The 18950-nt window shown below is 45.8% G+C and overlaps 1 protein-coding gene across 5 annotated transcripts in view; it reads left to right on the forward strand.

Annotated features, from left to right (window-relative positions):
• The window catches only part of LOC122480709 (phospholipid-transporting ATPase IB), a 606753-nt gene that overhangs the window by 289766 nt on the left and 298037 nt on the right, over positions 1–18950 (forward strand). For all 5 annotated transcript variants that reach the window (XM_043575482.1, XM_043575463.1, XM_043575477.1 and 2 more), the window contains exon 25: positions 11605–11777. In XM_043575482.1, the coding sequence (XP_043431417.1) occupies positions 11605–11777 (173 nt within the window). The remainder of the gene's footprint in view (positions 1–11604; positions 11778–18950) is intronic.

The following is an 18950-nucleotide window of genomic DNA, read 5'->3' on the forward strand; positions in this document are numbered from 1 at the left end:
TCGTTCCCACTTTCAATGGAGAAGTGGGTCAGAGCAACCACAGCACATGCCCACTGACCAGTGATACTTGACCTCCCAGTGTTGGGGCGACAGTAGGGACTGGGTGGCACCGTGGCCGGCGTGCATTTGTCGGGGATGGTTGGATGTTGCTTCTCAGGAACCACAGCCTAGGCCTCCCAGAGACTGTAATTTTTCAAGAGACACCGGCCGTCAAAGCGCTCGTGGCTTTTAAATTTTGGATAAAAAAATTTTTTTGTCAAATGTGGGATGAGTACTTAACCTAAACTCACCGTGTTGGTTATGTTTCCTGGCCACTCAAATCAACTGTCAGGACCTTTTCTCCAGCTGGGCATAAACTGCTGTGCTTCTGCCCGTAAGCCAGTCTCGGTCTCCTTGGCTGACGCCCTCGTCCGGCTTCCGATGGACTCCTGCTTCTTGAGCCCCGCCGGACTTCGTTCCGTGGCACATAAAACTCACGGCAGGTGTGAGGTATCTATTTGCTTCACACCTGTTTCCTCACGAACGCGTAAGCGCCTTGGAGAGAGCTTTTGCGGTTCTGTGCGTAGCTGCGCCCTCACATTTGGCGTCCCACGGCCACTTACTGTGTGAGTGGCCTGCCAAGCCCATGTCTCAAGTGCTTTAACGAACTATGAATAGAAGGCCCTTGTCACCAGACGAGTGCAGTGATGTGCAGAAGGGACGGCAGGAGCAGAGAAGTGATGATTCACACCAGACAGTGAGCGATTGTTCTGGCCAGGGTCAGGAGTTCAGGAAGCAGCAAATATTCCCCCCAGAAGGGGTGGCAAGCGTTTTCGCAGCACCTGCTGTATGCTGAGTGATTTGTTTGTTTGCTTTCTTCACCCAGAGGGAGTGGTAAGGAAACTGCCCAAACGGTTTCTTTTTCCAGTCTTCAACCGGCATTGATTGAGGGGTTACATGATCCACAAAGGACAAGCGGTGGCTGCCGGAAGTTCGCTCTGAGCTCCGCAGACTTCGGAGGGACTTCTGAGTAGCGGTGTCCCCAGAGAGCCGTGCGGGGTAGTCCAGGGCCAGAGAGGCTCCCTACTCCACCCCCTACCCCCTGTCCCCCCCCAGGCGTTCAGACCAGTACTTAAAGGGAACGGTAGGTTGCTCTTGAGCCAAAGAGCCACCTGTCTGTACGCAAAGTCAAAATGAAGTATCTGCTGTCCCCCAGTCACAGACCCCTCCCCGCGTCCTCCCACATCCGTTTCCCAGCCACTGGCCTCTTTTGGCAGGCCAGACAGACGCTGGCTACCCTCCCCATCTCCTCTCTTGCCCTCTGACCATTCCCCAGACACCACGCATCCTTCTCGTGAAATGCGTTTCCTGGTTTTGTCTCTGTGACCCCAGTCAGAGGTTAGACTCTCATCATCTGAAGGCTCCTTGCTGGTCCGTTTCCCGTCCCACTCCGTCATCTCTGCTGTAGGTGGGTGAACATCTGAGTGTGGTATTTTTATATGTAGAAGCCGTTGCTTTGCATTTGGGTGTACAAATGGTTCCTTCTGTCCTCCCAGCCTCGCCACCCCCCCGGCACCTTCCCAGCTGTGCCTGTGGTTCCCCAGCCTTACAGGCCTGTGTCGGTACCCGCTGCCCACAGTGGTCTTTGGCTGTCGTGTGCCATTGTCGATGTTTCTCCTTCCTTTGCTTTGGGCCTCTCCACCCCTACAAACCTGTGCACATAATAAGCTCTTAATGGCTAAAGATTGATTAAAGGTTTTTCTTTTTTTGTTCTGTATTTCAATGTAAACTTCTGTCTCCGTGACCTTGAATCCTTGTCAGTCTGTGTAGACAAGAGAATGGTGAGGGGTGTTCCAGCCTGACTCCCGGCCTGCCCCCTCCCCCACCCCCCCAGGTTGTTAATGGATTCTGCACAACTGGGGAAGCCTTCTGGCCAGGCGTATGTGCTGAGAGTTCCTCCTTGCCCAGTCATCAGTGTGGTGATCTCCAGTGGAAATAGGACTTATTCTACACACTTTTGCTTATTTGGTTTTATTTTAAAAATCCATATGTAATAAAATACACCACTGATTTCACCAACTGGCGAGTATCCTCTAGAAAGTATTCCCAGTTTTAAATGTGCTACCATTGTTCCACATAAACACGACATATTTTCCTAACATAGCAGGGGATTTGTATACAGCTGTTCTTTCCTCTCACATAACTCTCTCTCTCCCCCCGACTCCTGCTGATTCAAGGAAAATCGAAGAGGTCCCACTGGTAGGTGCTTTCCAGAACTTGTCTGAGGTGGCTCAGCCACAGCCGGGGCGCTGTGGGTGGTGGGCCAGTCTCAGCAATTTGTGTGTCGTCTTTTTGCTCTAGTAGGTCCTAGTGGTGAGCCAAAGATCACAGTGTCTTCGCGTGGCCAGAGCCTTCATGATTCCCTGTTCGCTACCTCACACAGACCACAGCTGCCTCGTGGAATTTGGATTTTTTTTTTTTTTATACTGACATGTGTTGTTTGCATGAGTCACACACAGCCTGGGCACATTGTAATTCCTCTGAGAGTTAAGAAGGTTTTAGGAGTAGTAAGTGTAGTGGCTGTACTATTGAAATACTAAAGTTAAAACTTTGAGTCCTTAAGGGCAGGAAATTAACTAGTTAAGATTATTATGTTCATTTTCCTACACGGCACCTGTAAGGGTTATTCAAAAAGTGAGCATATGGTTTTAAGGAATTGGGCAAACCGTAAGAGACTCTTGGGGACCGAGAACAAACTGAGGGTTGATGGGGGTTGGGGGAGAGGGGAAAGTGGGTGATGGGCAGTGAGGGGGGCGCTTGTCGGCAGGAGCACTGGGTGTCGTATGGAAACCAGTTTGGCGATAAGTTATATAAAAAATTGGTTTTATTGTAAAGCAAGGGAGTAGTTCAGAAATTGAAATGACTTTGGCTACTTATGCTATGCTTTCTGTGATGACTTAGCAGATACCAGCATTCGTCACTTGAGCCAAATGTGGATCTTTGGGTTGCTGTTGGTACCTTGCCTTTCCATGTAAGATGGCACTCTGTCTTCCTTTGCTAAAGTTTATGTGACATAATTAATCACGCGGTTCATTTCAACTACTTTGCAAATTTTAATTGTCTGGAGATGACTTTCTGCAGTAGTTTCTTTTTAAATGTATAAACGTGATCACCATTGTGTTTGGTCCGGGCACTTTAAAATAACTCCAAGTGTCGAGCAGATTTTAGAGATAGCTAAATAGGTGATAGCTATGAATACGCCGAAGGTTAAAAATTTAAATCCCCAAAGGTCAGAAAATTAATTAAGTTAAAGTGTTTGTGTTCATAGTAAAATTACTCCTGGTTAGTGTGATATTAACCGTGGCAGTGATTCATTGTGTCTCTGAAGTCTCCGGTGACTCCCAGAGATCCAGTCTGGACAAACGTGTGACAAGCAATCGTTCATGGAATTATGGAGGGTCATTTTATACACAGCTGAATGATCACTGACAAATGCTGATTTTGCATTCTTCTTGCAGGAGGGTCACACTTTGAAATCATTTTCTTAGAGGAAAAGGGTTATCTACTTTAAGAAGAATTCCACATTTTAACAAATTGAAAAAAAAAGATTCGCAGTCCATATTCAAATAGCAATGCTTTTTAGAGCATAGAAATTATTTTTGAGATCTCATTATATATGGCCATTCAAGAATATATTTGTTTAGCATGTAAGGCGATTCCTGCTACTAAAATCAAAATACAGCTTTTTGAATAAAGTAAGCCTATTAGGTTTGCTATTTAATATCCTTTGTGATAGTGAAAGTACATGTTTTCAGGGAATTCTTTAACCTGAATGATTTGAGCTCAGTCACAACTGTTAGTCAAATGGTCTTCCAATAAATAGCAGTGATTGCAGTCTTCAGACATTTTTCTAGGCCCTGAAGGCTAAAAATAAGTGGACAATAAATGGTAAATGGTCCCCCCCTCCCCCCCGCTTTAAATAAATGATACTTGTTCATTTGCAGCTGCTGCCAGTTTTCTGCCATATTCCCCACCTCCTGAGTCCCCCTTCTCACACTGTCTGGGATGCCTTTCCACGAAAACGTGGGTCTTCTAGAGACGAGAGATGTAAAAAGAAGAAATTGAAAAGCAGGATATCCCAGCTCTCCTGAAGAGGGGTTCTTGGGGCTTATCAGCCTGCACAAGAACGGCCCCTGTGTACTCCCTGAATTATTCCACTTTGCTTACTTGTGTGTCTTAAAATCCCCCCAGACAGAATTCGTTTAATTCATTAAGCATTAGGAAATAGTCAACACCATTAGTCATTAGGGAAATGCAAATGAAAACCACTAAATCTGACACTGCACGCCCACGAGAAGGGCTGAAATCGAAAAGACGGATGGTGCCCGTGTGGACGAGGATTGCGGGGAGCAGCCAGGGCGTGCACGTGGGCCTGGGAAGAAGGCGAAGTGCCTCAGCCGTGTCTTTTTAAGTCGGAAACAGCCCCTCCCGGTCTCTTTAAAGTTAGATGAACACTTGGGGCGCCTGGGTGGCTCAGTCGGTTGAGTGTCCGACTTCGGCTCAAGTCATATCTCGCAGTTCGTGAGTTCAAGCCCCGCATCGGGCTCTGTGCTGATGGCTCAGAGCCTGGAGCCTGCTTCAGATTCTGTGTGTCTCTCTCTCTGCCCCTTTTCTGCTCATGCTCTGTCTCTGTCTCTCAAAAATGAGTAAATGTTAAAAAAAAAAAAAAATTAAAGTTAGATGAACACTTGCCCTGTGTGTCTGTGTAGGTGGTATGACAGAGTGGTTCCAATCTTAAGTGTCTACCCAGGAGAAGTAGGAGTATGTGTCCACACAAAGACTAAAATACTTACACTAGCATTATTCATGATCTCCTAAAACTGGAAGCAACCCAGATGTGTAATAATGGGTGAGTGAATTAAACAAAATGGGGCATATTCATACAGCAGAATACGACTCAGAAACAGAAAGGAATTGATGAGTGCAGAAACACTGGACAGATCGCAAAGCCTTAGGCTAGATGAATAGGCCAGACAGAAGACACTGTGAACTCTGATTCTATTTATATGGCATCCGCAAAAAGGCAAAACTATAGTGACAGAGTGGATTGAGGATTGCTAGGGAATGGGTTGGGGGTGGGGTGGGGGTGAGATTGCCTGCAGAATGGCAGGACGGAACGTTTTTAGGGTAATGGAAATGTTCCATGTGTTGGTTATGGACAGAGTCACATGACTGCGTACCTTTGCCGAAACTCCTTGAATTGTGCATTTAAAATGGCTCAACCTTGGGGCGCCTGGGTGGCGCAGTCGGTTAAGCGTCCGACTTCAGCCAGGTCACGATCTCGCGGTCCGTGAGTTCGAGCCCCGCGTCGGGCTCTGGGCTGATGGCTCAGAGCCTGGAGCCTGTTTCCGATTCTGTGTCTCCCTCTCTCTCTGCCCCTCCCCCGTTCATGCTCTGTCTCTCTCTGTCCCAAAAATAAAAATAAAATAAAATAAAATGGCTCAACCTTATATTAATTATACTCAGTAAATTGAGTTGGTTTACTCTCAGAAGATAAAAAAAATTTTTTTTGTCAGCAATAGAACATTTTGTGGGAGGTGGAGATGGCCAGTGTAGAGAAATGCTTGATGGGGGTGAGAATTAGAGGTGACTTGAGGGTACCAGACAGGTACTTGGGTACATGGAGGCAAGAGGCCAAATTATCTCTTAAGAAGGTTTGCCCAGTGCCTGTGAAATAGCATCCTATCCGCCTTGAAATTATTAGCATTCTAGGAAATCCTTGAAACATTACACACTTAACAGAGATTCCTCTTACTTTTTAATGAACCTCGTTTAGAGGTATTCATAGATTAGAACAAAGCAACATCCGGAGCAGAAAGGTATCAGCTCTCCAGGCATCAACAGCTGCCAGTAGGGGCCATGAGTCACTATCTTGTCTTCCCAGCCTTGACTTTCTTTATTTGCCTGTCGTGGGTTTGCTGGGTTTGTGCTTTGTCTTTTAAGTGTTAACAAACTTTCATATCCATTAGGATTTATAAATGCCAAAGTATTGTGCGTGTTAATGCTGTCAGGAAACAAGTGTGATTATATTGGAAGCGAAAATGATAGTAAAATAAAGGAAGGGGCAAGAATAAGAAGAATAAGAAGAATGCTGCTGTGGCTGGTCTGACAGTCCGGACAGTGGGAATGGGTGAAACAATGGTAGAATGCAGCGGCGAGAGAAGTCACGTATGACAGTGGGCAAGAGACAAGAAAAATAGGCGGCTGGAATGGAAAAACAACAAAACCCTTTTGAACCCATGGTCTAGAGGATGAGCATCACCATTAGATACTCATCAGCCCGAGGTTAATCCAGGAGAAGGGAGTTTGTTCTCGAAGGCGTAGTATGCTTTGGCTGAATTGCTGCTCGTGAAACTTGAACCATCCTGGCTTTCAGCATGGTCAGCTCTGAGCCCGTTGGAATTTGCAGAACATCAAAGTGGGGTCTGAGGCAGCTGCTGCTACCTCAGCGTCTACGAAATTCCTCTCGACACTTGCCAAGCTCACGGAGGGAGAGGGTTACCTACCTCGACATTTTGCAGTGTTGCTGGAACGGTTTCATTTTGAGGAAAGATTCCTGCTATCTGCAAATCGGTAGAAATGCATCCAGATTCTAGAAATCTTCATCTTTCTGGGTTGATTAACCGGAGAGCCACCTTTCAGATCCCACCTGCGCATAAATTCAGGTTGAACTTCAGCTGTACTTCAGATGAACCTGTGATCTGTGAGCAGACAACCATTTCCTGAAATCAAGGGTAGCACTGTCTATGGTGTTTATATAATTAAAAAAAAAAAACCTGAAAATGGAAAGGCCAGCGTAGAGCTTACTGATAAGAAATGCAGGGCTCCCAGTACAGCTCAACCAAGGGAGCGGTGAGTGTTTGGTGCACCTACAGGAATGGTCTGTAGTTGTACTTGCTTGCTTTTGGCTATAAACTGTGTGTTTTTAATTGCAAAGGAAAATAAAATTGTAGAACATGTATGGAAAACCTGGAAATAGATTGTTTAATATTAATGCCTAAAAGGCAAATTCTAGCGAAGGGTTTTGGAATGTTCTGTATCTTTCTGGGAATGAAACTTCTAGTCCCAACTCCCCGTGCCCCTCATAACAGCTAAGTCCATTGTAACTTTCAGTAATTGGTTTTTTATTAAAATAAGAGACTGCAGTATAAAGTTTAGCGACTAGGCTAAATAGGCATTAACAGGCCCTGGGATCCAACCACAATTTGTAACATCGTTCCTTTGGGAAAATAGATTCTAAGTGCCCAATAACCGACTTACAAATAGACTTTTGAATCATAGTCCATTTGAGAATAAGGAACTGTTTGTGATAGTAATACCTTCGATTGGCTTGCTTGAGAACTGCACAGAAGGGACCTATATTCTGCCACACGTGTGCAATGAACCCAACCAGTCTGGGTTTGATCAAAGGTTATTGCTGAGTGGGCATTGGAAGGAACTGAAGTGGAGGCTGGAGACAAGTCAAGGGCGGAGTTGGGAGGACGGGGAGTTAGGAGAGGTTTTAGTGGGAGGGAAGGTTTTCAATCTCAAAGGCAAAGGTGCGATTCCACGTAGATGAAGTGAGAGAACAGGACGGTTTGGACAGGAGCGGCGGTTAGGAGTAGAGAGTGTGGCAGGCAAAAGGAATAAGAAAGATCAACCAGAAGACAGCCTCTTAATTATAGAGAACAAGCTGAGGGTTACTGGAGGGGAGGGGCAGGGGGATGGGCTAAATTGGCGATGGGTATTAAGGAGGGCAGTTGTGATGAGCCCTGGGTGTTGTATGTAAATGATGAATCATTGGGTTCTACACCTGAAACTAATATTATACTGTACGTTGACTAACTGGAATTTAAATAAAAACTTGGAAAAAGGGGCGCCTGGGTGGCGCAGTCGGGTAAGCGTCCGACTTCAGCCAGGTCACGATCTCGCGGTCCGTGAGTTGGAGCCCCGCGCCGGGCTCTGGGCTGATGGCTCGGAGCCTGGAGCCTGTTTCCGATTCTGTGTCTCCCTCTCTCTCTGCCCCTCCCCCGTTCATGCTCTGTCTCTCTCTGTCCCAAAAATAAATAAACGTTGAAAAAAAAAAACTTGGAAAAAAGGGAAAGGAAAATGTACCAGGAAGGCCAAATGGCCCACATAGTAACAGCCACGTTTGGTTCAGTCTCTGCAAAGGGAAAACGTGACTGCTACGTTTCTACGGTTTGCAGTTCAACTCGGCCAAGGGGTCATCATTCACTTCCACGGGCATCTCCTGCTCCAAGAGGCCTTGTCCTGCCTCCCCTCTCCCTGCGCCCCCGTATTAGCAGCCTTTTCTTCCACGTTCGGTACTAAGCGCGGATCTGTCCTACGGCTGCTATGTTAGGAGGGTCATTCCAGGCAGGAAACGTGATGGCAGTTGTCGTGTGCTCCGTCTGTGTGTTGCCTTGGTCACAGGCCACGTCTTTTCGTATCCAAATCCATTATGCCAAGAGAAGTGCTGCATCACCGGTGGGCTCAAGGGGTCGTCTTTTGTCTTAGCTTGGTCTGCTGGCCCCAAAACTGGGTGGCTTAACCAACAGAAATCTATTCCTCATGGTTCTGAAGGCTGGGAAGTCTAAGATCAAGGTGCCGGCAGATCCATGGGCTCTAAGGACATTGGATCCAAGGGCTTTCGTCTGGGTTTGTGGAGCAGCTGTCTTCAGCTGTGTCCTCCCGTGGCTGGAGGGGGGAGAGTGGGCGGGGTAGAGAGAGAGAGAGAAAGGGAGAGAAGGAAGAGACTCCCTCGTCCCTTCTAGTAAGGACACTGATCTCATTGGGAGTGCCTCCCCCTCGTGACCTAGTTACCTCCCAAAGGCCCCACCTCCAAATAACCATCACATTGGGGATTAGAGTTTCAACAAATGAGTTTTGGGGAGATACACACATTGAGTCCACAGCACTTTTCCCGGTTCGACTTGGAAACCTGTCAACTCAGTGTCATCCATGTTTCCCAGGCCACCGTGGGCTGTGGCAGACGAGGCTCTCAGGAAGAGGGGCCATGTGTGCGACTCTGTGTCCCTGCCTGCCACTGTTGAAACTCCAGCTCCCTTTCGGGTCCTTCCCTATAACTGCTTGACTGATTGTGGGGGCAAGGGGAGGACTGTCTGTGTCTGAGGAGCATGGTTTCCTCATTAACCGTATTTCTGCCATTCCCATTCCCAGTGCTTGGCACCCTCCCTGCTCATGCCCCAGAGCCTCTCACGCTCGCGGGCGGTCAGCTGCCAACCCTTAGGCTGAGGAAGAAGGCTCCAGTCTGTCTTTATGAGCAGGACAGAAATAACCCTAAGTGGAGAAAGTACCCTCCGTGATCTTACCGCTGTCGCGTATCTCCATTTGTACTGTGCCCCCTTGAAACACAGCCACAGGCAGGGGTCTCCTCATCTCAGGGATTTGAATTCCTCAACCTTTTCCTCCATAAGTCCAGGAGGTGGGGTGGCAGCGAGGGTAAGTTTCGCTGGGCTAGACGGTGCCTCCACGACAGTATTGGCACGTTGTCCGAGGACCAGTTCCACACATCTTGCCTCGTCCCTTTCAGTAAGATATTTTCCAGGAGGTTTTTCTGTGCCCCCCGCATCGACCTCTGGCCAGCACCCTCTCCAGAATTGCCCAGACTTGTCTGAGTTTCCTGGTGAACACACCCAGGCCGCCACACCGGGATTTCCCTGAGTGGGTGGGATTTCTTCTTTCCACCAGATTCTAAAGGGCGGGCTGTTGGCACAGATAAGGTAAACGTAGACGTTTTGTCTGAGATTCAGAATTATGCAACTAATCAAGAGTTAAAAAAAATGTGTAAAGTTTCCTTTATTTTTACTGAAAGTCAACTTTTATCCTTAGGGCACTGTTCTATCAGTTATGCTTATGTCGCTACGCTGACAAAGAAGGCGTTGTCAGCAGCAATGGCATTTATTCACTGCCCAAAGTAGCCCAACTGTGTATCTTCCTAGATGTAGGGTAGTAACCAGAGGAAGAATGGGCTTCATTGGGTGCTTATTATCTGCCAAGCTCAGTGTTAAGCAGGTTGCCCTGATCAGCTCATTTGTTTGTAACAAAAGTGCTGTGAGGTAAGTATTCTTAGCCCCATTTTTACACTTGAGAATTGTTGTTTAAAGAGGTTAAGTAACCCGCCCAGGGTCACAGAGGTAATAAGTGGAGAGCTGGGACCAGTCCCTGGGCCATCTGACTCCAGAACGGGACTCTAGGCCACAATTATGCCTCAAATACATCTTTCTGATAAGTGTTGTTGGAAGTCTCTTACTGAGAATGAAAACTGAGCAGTAAGACAGGAGAACCTGTTTTCCACTTTGTGGTAGTAGCTGATGCTCAGTTTAACTAGCGGTGGAAAGATTCCTGCCCATTTGACATGTTTCTTGAAGACGGTAATTTATGTTATCATGTGGATAAATTATATGTAAATGTAGCTTAATAGCCAAAGGACAGTCGTCCAGACGATAATTTCAGCAGACTTTTGTGTTTCCCCGATTCATTTAAACCATATATTTTTGTGAGCCAGAGATTTTATTCTCCTGTTTGAAGCAGATATCCTACTCGTAGTCATAAATTCACTGGGAAGTCAGATATACTTTTTTTTTATTTTTTATTTTTTAAAATTTTTTTTAACGTTTTTATTTATTTTTGAGACAGGGAGAGACAGAGCATGAACAGGGGAGGTTTAGAGAGAGGGAGACACAGAATCTGAAACAGGCTCCAGGCTCTGAGCTGTCAGCACAGAGCCCGACGCGGGGCTTGAACTCGCGGACCGTGAGATCATGACCTGAGCCGAAGTCGGCCGCTTAACCGACTGAGCCACCCAGGCGCCCCAACTTTTTTTTTTTAATCCAAAGAATGATTCTATGCTTTAATTCTATCTGATAAGAGACATCACACCAAGATGCTTATTTAGGCTGGTACTAATATCTTAAAACGGATTATTTTAAAGTGTTTAATTTGATTAAGTGTTTTCTGGAACATGAAAAACATGATCAGTTTGTTTCTTCTTGTGACGACCCATGGGGAGAAATGGTTTAATCTGAAGATCTCAGCAGAGAAAAGAAATTAATCTTTTGTATTAGTTTTATATCCCCTAATACTTTTTAGAGGCTTTAAAGATTATCTTGCGCAAACCGAGAAATGTTTGCCATTTAAGTTTTAGCACCTTTATCTTTCGGAAATAATAAAAAAAAAAAAACCACCACCACCCATTTGTTTGTATGGAGTCTCCTGCTCTAGAGGCACTGAGGAAACTCCATATGGAGTATAAAGGAGTGGGGAGAAAAACTGTCCTCAGAACCTTAGCCATTAAAATTCCAACGGAGAAGAATTTGGATGCCGTAGTTCAGCCTGGACTGTAACTAGAGTAGGTTATTTTAAATGTCAAATGTAAATATCATTAAAGGGGGTACGTTCATCCATACAACAGACCTAGCAGGCATTCCAGCGAATTCCAGACACACGCCACATCGGACTCTGTATGCGTTACATTAGAATGGATATGGCACTCTGTTCTTGATATATTAAACACCTAAAATTTGAAATACTAAACATATGCCCTCCCCCCCCTCCTCGTTTCAGGCAACAAGGGCAGCCATTACGCAGCATTGCACCGACCTTGGGAATCTGTTGGGCAAGGAGAACGATGTGGCCCTCATCATCGATGGCCACACCCTGAAGTACGCACTGTCCTTTGAAGTCAGGAGAAGCTTCCTGGATTTGGCGCTTTCGTGTAAGGCGGTCATATGCTGCAGGTAAGCAGTTGCGGACTGTGCGGGGTTCACGTTCCAATGTGGCTGTAACCTGTGCTTTTATGAAAAAACAAAACAATGCATGGAAATTCTAGGGGTAAAGTTTCATTTAAAAAGAAACACAAGTGAAATAGACGTGCCTGGGTGGCTCAGTCCGTTAAGCGTCCAACTCTGGATTTCTACTCAGGTCATGACCTCACAGTTTGTGAGTTAGGGCCCGAGTTGGGCTCTGTGTTGATGGTGTGGAGCCTACTTGGGATGCATTCTCTCTCTCTCTCTCTCTCTCTCTCTCTCTGCCCCTCCCCTGCTTGTACTCGTTCTCTCTCTCTCTCAAAATAAATAAAAACTTTACACAGATTAAAAAAACCAAGCAAAATAAAAATACTCATTTAACCATCCATTCACAGATTTTAGGTAAGGCAATTAGTGGTTTTTACAGTTCTGTTTGTTGTCTCCTGAAAACACAATAGAAGAGCTGGGGCCTCCAGTCTTACTCGCCCTGGGAGAGTAACTGGAATAAGTCTGCCCTGAGCAGGTGTGGCAAGGCCCTAGCTACTTGGTTCTTTGGTTCTGGATGTCTGGGCTCAATCTCCAAGACTCGAGGAATGTGGATGCCTCTTTTCTGACATACAGTAGGTATTTCTATTCAGTAAGGAGGTTTGGTGGGGGCCACGCTATACGAGCTTTTGTGTTTGGACCCAGCCAGATGACTTTGTTGTTGTCTTTTAAGCTTTCATGTGAATTCCAGTTAGTTGACACACAGTGCTGTATTAGCATTCAGGTGAGGGACTTGGTTGTTTTTTCAGGAAATCTGGGAAGGTTTTTGAGGGTGGGCGTTGCTACCTTCCGCGGGCTACTGGCCATGCGAGGTCCAATTCTGATAGAGATTTGAGGGTCAGGATTATAAAGAAAATACTAGAAAGATGAGCGGCACCACCTTGGTTGTGCAGCAGACGACTTGAGAGCTGAGAGGAGAGCTTTCCATCTCCGAAACTACTGTCCTTGGGCAGTGCCAAGGACAGTACATGGTTCAGTGCACCGTCCAAATCCTTGGATTAATAATCTGATCTGTGCTTGCTCTTATATTTTAGGGTTACACATTTTTTGTACATTGTTTCCTTGGGTATTTTCTCAGAAATCAGTTATCAGGATGCTTTTAAATTCCTCACTGCATTGATGCTTCAAGAACGCCTCTTGTGGGTTCAAGCGTCGTCCGTTCAGAATAATGGCTGTCGCAGTGACAGTGCTGTTTCTGCCTGACTAAAAGGCCCTAGTGACATCATCTGCCACACCTCTCTACCCAGGCCTCTCGTAACACTGCCTGTTTGGGATGGCCGGCAACTCTGGGGGACAGCTACAGGAAAGTCTCTCCCTTGCCTCTCCAACCTTGCTCCCCACTCTAGTGATTCTTGGGATTCTTCTTGGAGACCAAAAAATCTGTTGCCATTTTCCCGTGAGTACACATACTCAGAACCCTGAACCGTCTTCGGATGCTGATAGTTCTCTATCATTTTATCCTTCTCTCTTGAACCCTATTCGTAATTTGGAACATGTCATCAAAGGCCAAGGAGAGCCGGGGTGGCGGCCGGTGGGGCCTCCGTGGTGGAGAGGAATGTAGCTGTTGTGCTGTGGTTGTAGGATGTTCAAGGACCCCAGGGTGAGGAACAGATTCAAATGTGTTTACAACAGTGAATAGGAGCTGCGTGTTACCTCTACGTCCGGAAGCTTGGCACGGTAAGAGGGACCCAGAATAGTGAGGAGTGACTAAGCATCTGGACGTGAAAGGCCAGGCTTCCGACTTGTATAACGGTCTCCCTTTCTCTCTCTCTCTCTTTTAAACAATTTTCTTTTTTTTTTCTTTTTTTTTTTTTTAACATTTATTTATTTTTGAGACAGAGAGAGATAGAGCATGAATGGGGGAGGGGCAGAGAGAGGGGGAGACACAGAATCGGAAGCAGGCTCCAGGCTCTGAGTCATCAGCCCAGAGCCTGACGCGGGGCTCGAACTCACGGACCGCGAGATCGTGACCTGAGCTGAAGTCGGACGCTCAACCGACTGAGCCACCCAGGCGCCCCTAAACAATTTTCTTGAGATACAATTCACCTTTAAAGTATATAGTTCAGTGTCTTTGAGGCTGCTCACGACGTGTTGTAACCATGACCACAACCAATTTCAGACTATTTTTAGCCACCCCCGAAAGAAACCCTCTTTTCTCCTGTTAGTCAGTCCCCATCCTCCTCCACCCTCCCCCCGAGCCTCGCTCAGTGCTAAACAACCACGAATCTGCTGTCTTGTCTATACAGATTTGCCTGTCTGGGACATTTCGTATGAATACGAGGATATGAGATGGGGTCTTCTTCTGATTTCTTGCGCTTAACGTAATGTTTTCAAGGTTCCTCCGTGTTGCAGAATATATCAGTACGTCGTTCCTTTTCGTAGCTGAGTAACATTCCGTTGCATAGATATACCACTGTTAGTCATCGATCTTGATTAGCACTTGGATTGTTTATACTTTTTGACCACTATGAGTAATGCTGCAGTGGGGATTCATGTATACGTTTCGTCTGGACATCTGTTTTCGTTTCTCAAGGAACGGAAATGCTGTGTCAGCTCGTATGTCTATGTCTGATCTCTGGAAGAACCATCAGGCCGGTTTCCAAAGTGGCTACACCCTTTTACATTCTCACCAGCAATCTGTGGCTGTGCCAGCTTGGCCATATCCATCTACTTGTTATGTGTCTTTTTCACTGTTTAGCCCAGTGGGGGTAGAGTGGTATCTCATAGTTTTGATTTGCATTTCCCTGATGGCTAATAGTAATGAATTATAAAATGTAGATAAAATAGAAAAATTGAAATACTAAATTAATTGAAATATTAAAAATGAATAACGTTGAGCATCCCGGCATGTGCGTATCGGCCATGCCGATGTCTGTTCGAGTCCATTTTTAAGTTGGATTATTTGTCTTCTTGTTGAGTTGCAAGAGTTCTTTATGTACACCGTATACGACTGTCTTATCAGAAATAGGATTTACAAATATTTTCTCCTGTTCTGTTGGTTGTCTTTTCATTTTCTTGAAGGTGTTGTGGCCAGCACAAAAGATTTCAATTTTGATGAGGTCCACCTTATCTGTTTATTCTTTCATCCTGTGTTTTGGTGTCCTGTTTTACTTATTTAATCTTTTTTTGAGAGAGAGCACACCTGTAGGTGCATGGGTGTGAGCAAGCGGGGGAGGGGCAGAGGACAAGGGCAAGAGAGACTCCCAAGCCGGCTCCACAGCCAGTGGAGCACCGGGTGCAGGCTTGATCTTACAACTGTGAGATCGTGACCGGAGCTGAAAGCAAGAGTCAGAGGCTTAACTCACTGAGCGACCCAGGTGCCTCTATCCTGTCTTTTTTTTTTTTTTAATTGGTTTTTGAGAGAGAACAAGCAGTGGGGGGCGGGGAGGGTAGAGAGAGGGGGAACAGAGGATCGGAAGCGGGCTTTTTGCTGACAGCAGCTAACCCGACGTGGGGCTTGAGCTCACAAACCGCGAGATCATGACCTGAGCCAGAGTCTGACGCCCAACGGACTGGGCCACCCAGGAGCCCCCTCTATCCTGTCTTTTTGAAGCAGCTGATACTGTGCTTTCTTCCCTGGGTTCCATTTGGGCACGTTAGCTCAGGGACGTGCACATGGCCAGAAGTGGAGAAGGAGTAGTGGTGAAACGCTCTTTTCTCATAATTTCCCCTTTGTGTCTGTGCCGTAAAGCTGCCGAGTTAGGTACCTGGTTTCTGCGAGGTCCACAGCACTAGGGGTTGTTACTCCAGTTCCACCCGGAGCCAGAAGTCATGGTGAGGACGTCCCTCTCCCTTGCCAACCGCGAGTGGGTCACGGGGCCATCACCCTGACTTGTCGGTGAGCAGAATCAAGCAACAAGAAACAACATGGGAAAGTCTGGTAAACTAAATCAAAGCCAGCGTGCTCTCACTTCATGGTTTTTCAAAGGGAAATCAAAACGAGTCCGTTTGGATTCTCCGGGGAGAGCAGGAATGCCTTCAAGGCTTTACAGGAACACGCCGCTTCCTTGCCAGGTGCTTGATACCAAAGAAAAACATCTTCTCCCCCTTCTTTCTTTGGCTGCTTTCAGAGGGCTTTGTGTATCGCATAAAGCTGTGCACTCAAAGACTTCACAGGAAGGACTTCAAACTGGAATTGGCACAGAAAGAGGAAATTTCAAATTAAATACTGTTACTGTCTACAAAATAGAAACACTAATTGAAAAAAGGAATCTAGGAGAGCGTACCACTGTTACTACTCTAGGAAACGTTTCTTGGCTGGTTTCACACTCAAGATTTTAAGAACATCAACACCTACTTTAAAAAAGAAAAACGCACTCGTGTACTTCAGATGTTGCTTACTATTCATTGAGAATTTAACCGTAAATTAAATTTAATGTGACTTCAAACATAAGGTTGACCTTAATTCTCACTTTTCATCTTTAAAATGTAATCACTGTAAAAGTTACCCCTTTCTCTAATAATAGAAGAAAATAATTGCTTTCGGAAAATAACCTCAGTGAGCTCGTGAAGCCCCGTGTCCTGTCAACGTTGATTCTGAGACTGGCGGATGTTGTATAAAAACTGATAACACCTTTAAGCGAAAACAAAATTTAGGCAGAAAACAGAGGAAATAATGTAAGAATTTGTTACCTACTTTGCGGACACTAGACTCACACACATTTAGCTAGTTATACCTTATTATACCCAAAATATTTTCCATGTAGTTAAAATCCTAGAAGGGTCATTACATGGTCAGCAAAACAGGTACAGGTCAGAAATCTCCTGAGGTTTACTGTTGTATCTTCCAGGGACCCTGCCGCATTATCTATCGAGGTAAAAACTGGTTGGTCTAATCACATTTCTGTCGGAGGCTTGATACGTGCATTGTGTGTCCGGGAGAATAGTGACATGGTCTGTGCCTGTTAAGAGCAAAGAGTAAATGAGAGTATATGACAGGACTCACGTATCTTCTACTTTACATCTTACGTGGGCTCCGACTCCTTGTAAGCAGGGCCTCAGAGAAACTAGCAGGTCCCCGACTCCAGTGACCTGTATCTTGCCATATGCAAAGATTCTCAATTTCTTTCTTGATTCCTCCTCAGCAGCTGAAGTCAGTGGCTCCCCCCGCTGGATTCTCATGTGTTTCTGTGACTCCTCTTTTTCCTACGTGTCTTCCTTATGGGATCTTTTCAGCAGCCTTTCAAGTGTCCTCTTTCCAAGGTTTTGCCTTGGCCTCGTCACACCACCCCCCCGCCACGTCTTCTCCCTGGTGCGTTCCATTTTTTTCCAGGGCCCCGTTCATCCTCTCCGTTCGTGAGTCACAACACCAGCTTTATCCTGAACCATCTAGAGAACTTAAACAATTTTTGTCCTCAACAATTTAAATACAGGATTATCCTCTGACCCAGCAATTCCACTGCTAGGCGTATAACCCAAAGAATCAAGAACGGGTCATCAAGCAGATACTTGTATGTTGATGTTCATAGCAGCGCTATTCACAAAGCCAAAAGGTAGAAACAACCCAAATGTCCCCTGATGGATGACTGGATCAACAAAGGGTGGTGTATCCATACAGTGGAATATTAATTTGGACATAAAAAGGGAAAAGCGTGGATATACATGCTACAACGTGGATGAGCCTCAAACACATACCTAGTGAAAGAAGCTGTTACAAGAGATCACATATCATATGTTTCCATTCATATGAAATATTCAGAATAGGTAAATTCATACAGACGAAGGCAGATTAGTCGCTTCCAGGGACTACGGGAGAAGGAACATAAAGTGATTGTTGAATGGGTACATGATTTCCTTCTGGGGTGATGAAAACGTTTTGGAACTAGATGGTTGCACAAGGTTGTGAATATACTAAATGCCACTGAACTGTTAACATTTTTTAGTTTTATTTTATTTTTAACGTTTATTGATTTTAGAGAGAGAGACAGAGTGCAAGCAGGGGAGGGGCAGAGAGAGAGGGAGACACAGAATCCGAAGCAGACTCCAGGCTCCGAGCTGTCAGCACAGAGCCCAATGCGGGGCTCGAACTCATGAACTGTGAGATCATGCCCTGAGCGCAAGTCAGACACTTAACCGACTGAGCCACTCAGGCGCCCCTGAACTGTTACATTTTAAAATGGCTAATTTTATGTTATGTGAACTTTCTCTTAAAAAAACAATAACAAATGAAGGGGAACCTGGGTGGCTCAGTCGGTTAATCGGCTGACTTTGGCTCAGGTCATGACCTTGTGGTTCACGAGTTCGAGCCCTACATTGGGCTCTGTGCTGATAGCCCAGATCCTAGAGCCTGCTTCGGATTCTGTGTCTCCCTCTCTCTCTCTGCCCCTCCCCTGCTAGTAATCTCTCTCTCTCTCTCTCTCTCTCTCTCTCTCTCTCTCTAAGATAAATAAAACATTAAAAAAATGAATAAAAGAATTCATCCATTTAAATGAAGTGTATGTTGAATGAACAAAACAAAAGTTTGAATGAAAGTGCCCTTTGTTTGAATTAAATCTTTGTGGAAAAGAAGAAGAAGAAAAAAAAAAAAAAGACAAGACTGCTTCCCAGGCTCTACCCAGAACAATGAAATCAGAACTCTAGGGATTATACAAGCTACTCTTCCCCAACTTTGATTCTAGTGAGTATTTGGGGTTGAGAGGAGAGGACTTCCCCAGTCTGTCAGCATGTCCAGCATAACCCCTTTCTTCAGCCCCCCCGTGTCTGAGACTTTTTCACACTGACCTTGGCATACCTTAAATTCAAAATGTGTAGGCTGAATTAGTCACAATCCCTGGTCTATGCGTCTCCTCATTTCTTCTGGGCTTTCCCACTAGTTTTCGGAGTTTTCTGTCCCAGGTGATGGTACCACACACCTCACAGCTACCAGAGCCTTTTCGTAACATAACAGGCACTGTTCTGTATTTGAGGGACCTGTAAGAAATAAAACCATAGAGGGGCACCTGGGTGGCTCAGTCGGTTGAGCGTCTGACTCTTGGGTTTCGGCTCAGGTTCTGGTCTCACGGTTCGTGAGTTTGAACCCCGCATTGGGCTCCGTGCTAACAACAGGGTGGCTGCTTGGGATTTTCTCTCTCTCCCTCCCTCTCTTTCAAAAAAGAAAGAAAAAAAACAAACCTGAACCAT

This window comes from Prionailurus bengalensis, chromosome A1 (assembly GCF_016509475.1).
Source record: "Prionailurus bengalensis isolate Pbe53 chromosome A1, Fcat_Pben_1.1_paternal_pri, whole genome shotgun sequence".
Lineage (NCBI taxonomy): Eukaryota > Metazoa > Chordata > Mammalia > Carnivora > Felidae > Prionailurus > Prionailurus bengalensis.